This window comes from Rhinopithecus bieti, unplaced genomic scaffold, assembly GCF_001698545.2.
Source record: "Rhinopithecus bieti isolate Rb0 unplaced genomic scaffold, ASM169854v2 scaffold_73682, whole genome shotgun sequence".
In the NCBI taxonomy this organism is placed as follows: domain Eukaryota; kingdom Metazoa; phylum Chordata; class Mammalia; order Primates; family Cercopithecidae; genus Rhinopithecus; species Rhinopithecus bieti.
This window is the reverse complement of record NW_016829166.1, coordinates 1164586-1177964: the sequence shown is the minus strand read 5'-3', so window position 1 is coordinate 1177964 and position 13379 is coordinate 1164586. Positions and strand designations below refer to the sequence as shown.

General features: G+C 39.2%; 1 protein-coding gene across 10 annotated transcripts in view; it reads right to left on the bottom strand.

The window, feature by feature from the left end:
• PTPRM (protein tyrosine phosphatase receptor type M) overlaps nt 1-13379 on the bottom strand; it is a 797738-nt gene that overhangs the window by 301261 nt on the left and 483098 nt on the right. For all 10 annotated transcript variants that reach the window (XM_017864681.1, XM_017864682.1, XM_017864683.1 and 7 more), the window contains exon 12: nt 206-479. In XM_017864681.1, the coding sequence (XP_017720170.1) occupies nt 206-479 (274 nt within the window). The remainder of the gene's footprint in view (nt 1-205; nt 480-13379) is intronic.

Genomic DNA, 13379 nt, shown 5'->3' with positions numbered 1-13379 from the left:
TATATATATATATATAAAGATGAGTATATTCGTTTTTTCCATAAATTTCTCTAGACGGAAATAATTTTAAGAGAAGAAAAATCACACTTGTTTACAAGTAGAAATGCAGAAAAGCATGACTTCAATTTTACTACTATTTTACTTAATCTACGTTCACATTAACAACCCCAAATAGCCTAAGTAAACAGTGATCTGTACAACTTACCCCATTGGCTCTACTAGCAGCTTGGAAATAAATTCTGTAGCTTTTATGGGGGAGAAGGGGAGTGTTCCAGTATCCATTGTATGTCTTATTATCACCAATTGTAAAAGGCTGCGCAGCTTGGAGGCTGTCTGCAGGAAATTCTGCAGCAAAGTAGTACTGTGAGTTCAGCAGAGAAGCATTCTGGAAGTGAATTGGCACTGGGTAGCACTTTAAGATTTCTGTTGTCTTTTTAGCTCTTCGAGGACGTTCTTCCTCAACAACTATTTGATAGACACTAGAAAAACAAGAGTATCATCAATGATATTTTATGATAACTGAACTGATCCACTCTGCCTTCAACTGCATGGACCCATAGGACACTCAAAATAAAGAACATACTGGACGCAGTTGATACTGAGTGCTTGGTATATAACAGACACTCATGCACCACTTGCTCAGAGAAAGAGAGGGAGGGTACTTCAGTTCTTCTTCAGAACTCTCCCACCCAAAACAACACTACTTAGTGAGAGAAACAAAATTCACCGTCATTTAAAATTTTTAATATGATAATCTCTACTGTTTAAGCAGAAGTAATGTTTTTCTCACATGTAACTGAAGACGATTTTACAGACAATTAACTCAGTTTACCTGATAAATACAATTAAATTATACCAACTATAAATTTATTTTTAAAGGCAATGCATTATTTTCTTTAATGACAACACAAGCAAAGTTTTAACAAATCACAAAACACAATGTGAAGTGATTCATGGTAACTAAGGTTTATCTTCGTATGTTTTCTTATGTTCCTTCGCCCTCACCATATTCAGTCAGTGGAAAGAAATGCGTAAGAAAAGCAGAGATAAGGGATTATAGTTTCAAAAACCAAAGCCTTGGAGTTCCAAGTGATTAGTAAGACTAAGTCATGAACAAGGCTCCTCGAATTTTATATAAGAATGGGCTGGGCATGGGTATCTTTGAAGATGTCTGCAAGGGTGACAGTCCCACTAAGTAGTAGGTCTCTGGTACCTGCCCACCCTCTTCCAATGTCTTTGAATTCTGAAGTAACCTTAGGAGAATGGGAGAAACCTTGAACTGATGGACTTTCAGAATATTAATATATTTATTTAATACATTTGCTAGAGTGATGAATGTTGTTTGCAGTTTTGTTGGAAAAAAAGATGTTTCTTATGCTGAGAAAAACTAAAGCTTCTCTGGACTGACTCCAGATTAGACTGTAAGTCCTCCGGCAGGATGAGGGATCTTCTTCTTACAGTATCAGAAAGGCACCAGAATTCGCATGAACCAAGAGCTGCTCAGTACAGAACCCATTAATAGCAAGGGAAGGCACAGAAGAGGGCTGCCTGCCGTCCCCACCCATGGGGGAATGCCCAGGGAGGTTCCTCTCTATGTGGCCTCCGAATCTGCATTCGTAGAACCACCTATCTCTGTGGGCACAACCACTAGCACCTTCTATTACAGCAACGAAATGTGTGCTGCCATCCCGTTGGTAACTCTGTCTAAACAAAAATCAGTTGTTTTAGAATATCAGACCGATTTAGAATATCAGACCGATTTCTCAGTACACAGGGAACCAGCAGGTTTACAGGGCAGTAAAAAAGTGAACTTGACCAGTGATGTCAACTTAAAACAAAGGAGTACAACTCTTACTTCCTACACAGCAGACACTTTCTATTGGACTGAGTCATGTAAAATGCTCCACATCAGTGGATCATTCATACAATAGTAAAGGCAAAGGCTCAAGGTCAAAGTGGAAGACTACGTATTGCCTGCTCTGTAGCACAGCCACAGTTGACAGCTGTGAAACAAATCTAACCTGGAATTCCATTAAAGACAGTCCTGAAGAAGTGTGATCACTCTCTTGAAATCGCTTCTGTCGGGGTAAAAACAATGCACTGGTCTGGGCTCTAATGCTAATTCTGCTAAAAGCTGGGGTTTTAAATGCATTTCAATGAATTTGAGTTTTTTCTCCTATGAAATGAGAGAATTAAGTGAATCTCTAACATGGATTTCATATATCTAGAATTTTTATTCAACATATGAGGACTGATCTCACAAAAGAGAGAAACCATAAGAATAATTATTTTCTTTGCAAAGTGATTCTCCACTTAATAGTATATATACATATATATGTATATGTATATATATACTTTTTTTTTTTTTTTGAGAAAGAGTCTCACTCTGTCGCCCAGGCTGGAGTGCAGTGGCGCGATCTCAGCTCAGTGCAAGCTCTGCCTTCTGCGTTCATGCCATTCTCCTGCTTCAGCCTCCCAAGTAGCTGGGACTACAGGCGCTTGCCACCACGTCTGGCTAATTTTGTTTTTGTATGTTTAGTAGATACGGGGTTTCACCATGTTAGCCAGGATGGTCTTGATCTCCTGACCTCATGATCTGTCTGCCTCAGCCTCCCAAAGTGCTGGGATTACCAGCATGAGCCACCGCACCTGGCCAATAAAATAATTTTTAACATCACTTCCTTCAAATCTTTTTTCTGGTTCATTTGCTATATGACATGATTTTCAAAACTCCAACTTAAAAACAACTTCTGGGAAATCCATATACTAGACAAAGCAGGAAAATAAGGATATGTGTGAAGAAAAAAATAGTTGCAGATATTCCATACCGAAAGTGCTAGGCCAGGTGCCCAATGCACACAGATTTTATTTTTCCCATTTTCCTAATGTGAAAACTGAGGTCTACAGGTGAAGTGCCATTTTGCCAGGGCATTCTACTGAAGAGGCAGAGGTGGTCTGATAGCAGAGCTAGTTCTCCTCATCATCAGACCAGGCTGTGCTGACATTCTTACTCACAAGTCCAGTGAAGGCACTCATGGGAACCATCTGGCCTGAAGGGAATTTTCACTTGCTCCCGCACACACAACCAACACATAAGCTAGTCTCCATCGACTTTCCACAATCAGTTTATTTTGAGTACTGTAAAGATTCACACTTATCACATCAAGGGAGTTATCGATGATAACGTTGGCTTTGACCTCAATTCCTTCTGTCACCTGTATCTGAGTCATTAACTACCTTCAGGGAGGACATTCTCCTGGGCTCCACAGTGACTTTAGCACCTGGCTGGTGTCCTCTGAGCACTGTCCCACCTCTCTCAACCTGCAAGGAGCTCCCTCCTGTTATAACCCCACTAGACAAAAAAGCAGCACAGCTGCTCCTAGACTTTCCATGTCCCAAGATCCTAGATTCTCCTACCGCAAACATCTTTGCATCTATTCCTTCACCCTGGCCTGGACTCAAGTTTGCCACTTAAATGTGCTTCCCCTCAAGGCAATGAACTCTAGGTTACTCTCAGATGCCCTATGTCCTAAAACACTGAGACCCTCAATGACCCTCTCTCAATGGCCTAGAGTCTGTTTCCTCATTTTCATGTTCTCTTGCTCTGCTCCAAACTCACAAAAACATGTTTTCTGTGTCGACATAGCCATTTTGTGTCCTTGTATCACTATTTTCAAAAGTCCTATAAGCTTCTGAAGGAGAAGGGCAAAGGTTTAGTCACTGTTGTGTCTCATGACACTTTGGCTGTGAAGTACATATTTCTGAAAGCATGCTATAATCCTTAAGTAGCTTCTATTTGGTTTGGGGGTATATTACACATTCTATGTACCAGGAGGGAGAAAGCACACCAAGAGTCACAACAATGCTTTGCCTTATTAAAATTTAATGTGAAGTTTATTTTGTATTCATTTCCCAAATACTCAACAGCCAAAAAGAAAGCAATGAACAAGGAAAAGGTTTTATGATAAGAGGATGCTAGTTATATTTTAGTTTATCCTGGATAACCCACAATTAAATAATGAACCTAAGGGAATCAAATGCTATGTCTCTACGTGCCCCCTGCACCTCCATCTCTCACTTCCCATTCCTCTCTCCTAACCTGGCTCATAGGTGTGATGAGTGTGTACACTGATTTATTATTTCAATGAATATTTTTTGAGTGCCTAATAGGTGTTAGGCACTGCTCGAGTATACCTTAAACAACACAATGTTTGACGTTCTCTAATGATACAAAATTTTGTTTTGTAATAAAAATATTATCTAAACAAACATGAAAAAAATCATTTGTTTCAAGCAGCAGTTTTATGAGGATTAAGTGAAAATTTAAGAATTAAATGATCATTAGACAGGCCTCCATGTTAGCCAGTTGGCATGGGTTCTATTATACACTCTACTCCAGACATACTGGTTTTTAAATGGCTACCATCCACTCATCTTCAGATATATTAAAGGAAGAACTAAGTTGACTGGAGCAATTTCAAACCCAAAATGTCTTTTCATCCTTGCTCCACAAGACAAATTAGATTTGCAAGCATCCAGACCTCAAATCTATTTGCTCTTTAATAATTTAAGCGCTGAAAGGTCAAGCAGCTCTTTTCTATTCCCCTTTATCAAAGCCCAAGTGCTAATGAAAAATAGCTAAGTCCTATCTGCTGCCCAAGTGCCATAATTTGCTATTTCCCTGATGGAAATTAACACATTATTAGCACCTAGGTCAACAGTACCTTGACAGAACTTTATAGCTGATGTGTTTTTCATCTGTACAAGTAACATCACTTCACTAATGAGTTTCATAAAAAATTTCCATCCACAATCATAATCTCAAAACTAGCTTTGAAAATCTCACTGTTGGAATAGTGTTTCTAGAAAGAGTTTTAAAAAGCAAATTTCTGAGAATAGAACACTGATCAGAAATTTTTAGCTTAGTGAGTTGAATTTAAACTCTATTATCCTTTTAATGGGTTGTCCATGCTGCCTTTGTTTATTAAAGTTGTACCACCCTAGCCCTGTCCTACCATTACTCTGGAATTTAAAGTCACATCAAATCTTCCTAGTGTATGTGCAATATTAAAAGCACAATCCACAGTGAAGATAAATCTGCCAACACTGTGACATCACTATATCAGAACTTTCCTATGGAATGAAATTTAATTTACAGTTTAATTTATGCTAGGCGTTTCTACAACAAAATTCTAAGACCTTTACAAGGAGAATGAAAAGTCTGCATTTATATGGAATAGCACATGAAGTATAACCTAGAAAAAAACATCTCAACATCTTTCATCTACGACTCGAAAGTTCAAATGTGATAAAATGTTTTTAGTTTTTTCCTAACTTTGAAGTTTCTGGAGAGGAAGCCTCATACACATGTGAATTACTAAAGAGAGAGAGAGAGACGAATGTCATTTCAAGATGAGTTGTAAATCCATTTTTTTAATCACATAATAGAATCAAACATAGATTCTTTTTTCTTTTCACAATAAGATATGAGAGGGTTATCCAATTGGATAAATAAGAAGGTAGGGGGTAAGGAAAGAGAAGAAAAGTTATAGCCCTTTTCTTGTTGCTTTTGCTAATCCTCTAAAACAGGCACTTCTGATCATTTCAGGGACTTAGAATATTGTTCATTTTATCATATCTAGGAGTGACTTTTGGCTTGATTTGCAATTTTGGTAAAATCATCCATTCTATATGTATAAAAACAATAGAGATCAGTATTGATATCTTCCTGAAGATTAATATGGGGGAGATGAAAGAAAATGAAAATATTAATTACATGCAAAGCATGAAAAAATAAATGTATAACTAAGGGTTGCTGCCACGCAGCCACACTGAATTTATTTTCCTCTTGTTCTTTGCTCTGACATTATTTTTTCCTAAATCTGCCAGCATTTACTGAAATGACACCCTAATACTCCAAACAACCTGGTGAAACTGAACTCAGTTTTAAAACGTATGTCACCAAATTACAATTAGTGGAAAAAAATCAGAATTCAGTGTTTGTCATTACGGCTCAGATTCCTTAGAGTCCTGCAGGTAACATTGAGAGTAACTGATCAGACACACTCCTGTTCATTACAATGATAAATGGCAACTAGTTTTCTACAGACAACTGGCAATGGGTAACACATTGCACAGGATAAATAGACCTGTGGGGCTGAATATTCTATATTAGCAACTTTAATTTCTCTTTGTCCTGCTCTGATGTAGATAAGACTGACCAGAAATTGCTGTGGAATATTTGCGGGGCACCACAAGCATTTTTTATGTTCTCTCAGCCATAACTCATAACAAGGAGCTTGCCTGGCATCAGCAAGTTACTATCGCTCTGTGCGTGTGTGCCTGTGCACTCGCTCCCACACTCGGTTCAATACCCTGCTGCTCTGCTAGTTAGTGATAAAATCTGATATAATAAAATATTAATTAGAGCTGAAAGGTTGGGTGAGAAATATGAACTCAATTATCGTCCCATATTATGAACAAAGGGCAGGGTGAAAAAAATTTCTTTAGTTAGGGAGGTTTGGGATAATAAAAAGAACAACTAGAACATTAGGCTCAGGCTGAGAAACTCTGTAAAAGGCCACCTATCATTAATCTTCACAACAGGCACCACATTTCGAGTAAATTAGTCCTAGATGGAACATCTTTAAGGGTGATTTCTCCTGCTTTTAACAAGTGAAGACATTTTCCTTTGCATTTCCTATTTCATGTAAATTTAACACAATTTAATCATCTCAATTTCATAAACACATGACTACAAAATTATAATCCAAAATTAGTTACTATTACGAAAAGTATGTTCTCTGAAATAGTCCTAATGATTTGAATAAAAATAGAAAGAGAACACCATCAAAGCTGCACCAAATATCTTTGCTCTTGTATGTTTGTCTGAATGATATTTTATAGTTTGTATTATACCCAATTCAAAATCTTTCAGTCCCGAAAAGTTCCAGTGCTTCGGGCCAGATGAGCTGGAATACAAATGCAATCATCAGAGAAAGGCAGGTGTGCCCACAGGGGTGCCGATGAGACAGCATTGACTTGGGAATCACTGTCCACAAGTGACTGGCTCCAGCGTTCCCCTGAATCACCGACTGACCACTAAAGTCCTTCAGGCTCTAATATTTTATGACCCTCAGCACAAGATCAGGCAAGTTGTGATATCAGCAAATGAGAAGAAAATTATTTCATTCATGTTTCCTCCATTCTTTCTTTCCACAATATTCACCACGTATCAGGCCTTGTTCCAGGCACAGGGGAAGAACAAAAAGAGGAATTAGGCACAGACTGCCCAGTCCTTGAAAAGCCCAGGCTAAGAGTGTTAGAAATACGTCACACCAGTGAAGAACTACTGTGCCAAGGATCTGATAAGGGTTTGTACAAAGGACAAAGTAACAGGACCCAGGGATACGTCAATCTCTACGTTAAAATCTCTTCTAGCATCTACTGCATTGAGGGCATCTGACCTCAATCTAGTGCCCAAATGTTCTCACCCTAAAACTGCTTCTGCAATGCTATAGTCACCAATATTCTCCTTGAATTAAAGATAATGCAACAGCAACAAAAACAAAAAGCTCAACATGTTTCTTAATAGATCCCAATACATCTTTCCTTTCACTCCAATTGCTTGTGAGCACCCTGCATCAGCACAGAAGACGGAAGGCAATGAGCTGGGTCCTACCTCAGACACTGCCCAGGTCCCAGCAGGTTTGCCCCCAGGAGTCCCCAGAGTGGCCCCAAGAGCTACCCAAGAACGGCAGGGTCTTCCTCACTCAATTCTTGTACTGCTGGACATGAAAACTAGGCTTCCTAGTCTTGACTCCTCTAGAAGCCCACATGGCCCGAGGTGAGGATGAAGAAGGAAGTACCTGAGGATGGGCAGGGAAAGAAGCTCGAAAGCAGGCATGGTCTTGGTCTTTGTTCTCCTCTCTCTTTCCAAATCACTGCCAGGCAAACTTGGAACTACTCTCTGTCACGTCTACAATCACTCCTCAGGCTACAAAGGCCATAATTTTCTGTTTTCAGTACTTCATAGGATATCTGTTTTAATCCTTAAAGTTATATCAAAACATTATGTAAGTATTTTGTTGGTTTTTCTGGGGGGTGACTGGCAGTGGAATTTGGCTCTTAGAGCCATTCTTGGCCTTCCCTGTCTATAGTAGCCACCCCATACACCCTCCCACAGGCGCCCTGGGCCTGCCGCCCTCAGCATAGGAGCCTGGGAATGAGACTGGAGGTCTGATCCAATGAACAGAATCCTTCAGAAGAGATTATGCTAAAGAAAAGAAAACCTGAAAAGTAGGGGAGGGAAGGCTAGGCAGCATATTTTCATGCACAAAAGCAAGTCTGAAATGGAGTTTGAGGGAAAGTTAAATTAAGTTTCATTGTATAAAAGCTCAAATACATCTACTCTATTATTATTATCTTCCTCTGCCATTTTTAAAGCTTCTTTTCAAAGGTTCTTAAATAACAAATTTAGTTTCCAAAATGAATTTTCAAAGAGGTGACTGACATTGTCATCCTAGAAGCAACATTAATAAAAATGATCTTTGTTTTCTGGCAGTAAAGGAATCCAGAGTATTATTTTTTAATCCAATAAAACTCAAAAGCAGGTGGGGTGGTGGTAGTGGTGGTGGTGACAGGAAGGGATATGGCACCTTTTGCTAACACTCACTGTAGCAATTCAGCAACAGTAAGTAATAATAAAAAACAAGTTCTATAAAAAGCAGGAATATAGAAGCTGAAATTTTACCACTGAACGACATTTTGATCCTATGTGTACCTCCATGAATAAAGGAAAATTATGAGGTTAGAAGTCAGTTTCTTTCCCTAAACAATTTTAGCCACAGAGAGAGCCTTTTCAAAAGGTTTGAAAATTGCGACAAAAGTACATTTAGCCCCGAAGGTTTAAGATGCTCCTGCAGTCTGCATTTCTCCAATAAATAAAAGAGAAGAATTAAAAAGCCACTTATAAGCATCTCAAAAGCACTGATGCTTAATTTATTGATTCTCGGGAGACTAATAAAATGGTGAAAGGAAAAGAACATACACACCAGCAGAAAAACTAATTAATTTGATTAAAATAATCGAATCTTCTAAAACAATTTCATATAAGTTCTTCAAGTTCTCAAAATTATATGGCTAAACATTTAGCAAGGGCTGGGTGTGGTGCCTCATGCCTATAGTTCTAGCACTTTGGGAAGCCAAGGTGGGAGGATTGCTTGGGCCCAGGAGTTTGAGACCAATTTGTGCAAGAGAGTGAGACCCTGATCTATAGAAAATTTAAAAAAAAAAAAAAATTAGCTGGGTGTGGTGGCACACACCTCTAAATCCCAGCTCTTAGGAGACTGTGGTGGGAGGATCGCCTGAGCCAAGGAATTTGAGGCTGCAGCGAGCTATGATCATGCTACTGCACTCCAGCCTGTACAATGGAGTGAGATTCCATCTCTAAAACATAACAAACCAAACCAACCAACCCCAAAATGTTTCAGCTTAAAAACAATAACAAGGAAATAATGAAGAAAACAAAAGTATTGCATCTAAGAATTAAGCAAGCAGTAGGGATAAACCCCAGAGATTCCAATGATTGTAATAAAGAAACAAAGGTGTAATGTCTTTTCTAAATAAAGGCATACCCAGCTTAATAAGGCAATTCACATTATTGGGCTGCACAGATACTGCAGTTTTACAAATTGAAGGTTTGTGGCAACCCTTCCTTGAGCAAGACTATCACTGCCATTTTTCTGACAGCATGCACTTACTTCATGTCTCTGTGCTACATTTTGGTAATTCTTTCAACATTTCAAACTTTTACATTATTATTACAACTGTTACAGTGATCTGTGATAAGTGACTTTTGATGTTACTCTTGTAATTGTTTTGGGGCGCTATGAACTGTGTCCATGTAAGACAGCCATCTCTCCCTGGGCATCCCTATTCCCTAACACACACAATATTGAAATTAGAACAAACAATAACCATACAATGGCCTCTAAGTGTTCAGGTGAAAGGAAGAGTTGCAAGTCTCTCATTTTAAATTAAAAGCTGGCATTATTAAGCGTAGTGAGGAAGGCATGTCAAAAGCTAAGACAGAAAGCTGGGCCTCTTGCACCAAACAGCCAAGTTGTAAGTACAAAGGAAAAGTTCCTGAAGGAAATTAAAAGTGCTACTCCAGTGAACACATGAATGATAGGAAAGTGAAACGGCCTTATTGCTGATATGGAGAAAGTGTTAGTGGTCTGGATAGAGTATCAAACTAACTTGAGTGGTCTGGATAGAAGATCAAACCAGTGATGATAGTCCCTTAAACCAAGGCTACTGCAGAGCAAGACCCTAACTTTCTTCAATTCTATGAAGGCTGAGGGAGGTGAGGAAGCTGCAGAAGAAATGTCTGAAGCTAGCAGAGGTTGGTTCATGAGGTTTAAGAAAAGTAGTCATCTTCATAACATAAAAGTACAAAGTGAAGCAGCAAGTGCTGATGTAGAAGCTGCAGCACATAATCCAGAAGATCTAGCTAAAGTCATTGATGAGGGTGACTACACTAAACCACAGATTTTCAGTGTAGATGAAATGGCCTTCTATTGGAAGCAGGTGCCATCTAGGACTTCCATAGCTGAAGAGGAGAAGTCAATATCTGGCTTCAAAGGGCAAGCTGACTCTTGTGTTATGGGCTCATGCTGCTAGCAAGTTTAAGCTAAAGCCAGTGCTCATTTACCATCCTAGGGCCCTTAAGAATCATGCTAAATCTACTCTGTCTGTGCTCTTGAAATGGAACAACAAAGCCTGGATGACACCACATTCGTTTACAGTATGATTTATCAAATATTTTAAGCCCACTGTTGAGACCTACTTCTCAGAAAAAAAGATTATTTTCTAAATATTACTGCTCATTTGACAATGCACTTGATCACCCATGAGCTCTGTTGCAGACGTACATGGGATGAATGCTGGTTTCATACCTGCTAACGCAACATACATTTTGCCACCCAGGGGTCAAGAAGTCATTTTAACTTTCTTGTCTTATTATACACAGAATAGATTTTGTGATGCTATAGCTGACATATATAAGTATTCCTCTAATGGATCTAGTCAAAGTCAATGGAAAGGAGTCACTATTCTAGATGCCATTAAGAACATTTGTGATTTATGGGAGGAAGTCAAAGTATTAATGTTAACATGAGCTCGGAAGAAGTTGATTCTAACCCTCAAGGGTGACTTTGAGGGGTTCAACACTTCAGTGGAGGAAGTCACTGCAGATGTGGTGGAAAGAATAACTAGAATTAGCAGTGGAGCCTGAGGATGAGACTGAGTTGCTGCAATTTCATGATCACACTTGAACGGATGAGAAGTTGCTTCCTATGGGTAAGCAAAGAAAGTGATTTTTTTTTTTTTTTTTTTTTTTTTTGAGGCGGAGTCTCGCTCTGTCGCCCAGGCTAGAGTGCAGTGGCCGGATCTCAGCTCACTGCAAGCTCCGCCGCCCGGGTTTACGCCATTCTCCTGCCTCAGCCTCCCGAGTAGCTGGGACTACAGGCGCCCGCCACCTCGCCCGGCTAGTTTTGTATTTTAGTAGAGATGGGGTTTCACCGTGTTAGCCAGGATGGTCTCGATCTCCTGACCTCGTGATCCGCTCGTCTCGGCCTCCCAAAGTGCTGGGATTACAGGCTTGAGCCACCACGCCTGGCCAAGAAAGTGATTCCTTAAGATGAAATCTACTTGTGATGAAGATGCTGTGACCACTGTTGAAATGACAACAAACGATTTAGAACATTATATTAACACAGTTGATAACGCAGCGACAAGGTTTGAGAGGACTGACTCCAATTTTGAAAGAAATTCTATCATGGGTAAAATGCTATCCAATATCATCTCACGCTATAGAGAAATCTTTTGCGAAAGGCAAAGTCTATTGATGTGGCAAATTTCTTTGTCTTATTTTAGGGAATTGCTGCAGTCACCCAAACCTTCAGCAGCTACCACCCTGATTAGTCAGCAACCATCCACATTGAGGAAAGACCCTCCACCAGCAAAAAGATTATGCCTCATTGAAGGCTCAGATGATCATCCGTACTTTTAGCAATAATGTATTTTTTAATTAAGGTAGACACATTTTTTAAAGACATAATGCTATTGCTCACTTAACAGACTACAGTATAATATAAACAAAACTTTTCTGTGCACTAGGAAACAAAAAATGCTTTGTTGTGATATTCACTTTATTGCAGTGATCTGGAACTAAGCTTGCAATAACTCCAAGGTATGCCTGTACTAGAAAAGACAATAAAGAAAGGATATTAATTTGCAGAATAGTCTATGTCTGCAAAGGTAGCTGTAACCATCTTGGTTCTGAAGAGTCAGCAGGAAAGATGTCTTCTGATCAAGCAAAGTGAGGGACAAGAGAATGAGCACAGCTCCCAGGAGGAGGCAAGGTCCTGACAGCTCACATGCCCTGTGGCTCTGAGCAGAAGATTAAGTGTTACACAAGAGCTCATAGCTTTGGGGTTAGAGTAGACAAGTCTGTTAACCTCCCCGAACCTCAGTTCTTTCAACTGTAAAGGGGAAACGCTGGCAGCTAGCGAGGAAGCCTGTTCTGCATCATGAGAAATTATTTCCTTTGGGATCAAGCATGGGCTTGGCACATCACAGCTCCTCGATCCAAGTAACATCGATTATTCATTTTCTATTGCTGTAATTATTATTCCTCTATCACAAGCTGCTCAGAAGAACATAACTGAGGCTCAGGAATATAACACTAAGACCCAGAAAATTTCCCAAGACATGGGCGGAACAACAGGGGCTACCACGTTATCTAGAAGTTGTTTCTATCACTACAGAAATCAACAATAAGAAAAGGTTTCCTGTACTGAACAGATAACATCTGTGTTTGATGCTGTCCTGACTGCTTTGCTTACAGGTCACTAATTCTCCCACCTGTCCTTTGAGGTAGATATTATTATTACTTTTGAGTTGGACATTAAACTTCAGCAAATAAGAATTTAAACCTAGAAGCATCAAGCTCCATGCTGTGGTTGCATTTTTTCGGTTCTTAACAACATTGCCTTTTACTCCCTGGAATGAGTTGTTACCTATAAATTATGCCTTCTCTTATTGCTGGGATGTTTTGATGGAACAAGAGATCTAAAACATTGATATTTTACCAAATGAATGCACAATATTAATACCAAACACACATTTCTTACAATTTTTATAAAAGTATTGTCAAATATGGGTGACTGTTAAAACATAGTTCCTATGTAGGTGACAACCACAGCATATCGGCATAAGTATAGTACTAAAAGCAGACTGCAATGGGGATAAAGACTGAATAGCAACGTAGTCAACAGTTTTTTTTTTTTTTTTTTTTTTTTTTTTTTTTTTTTTTT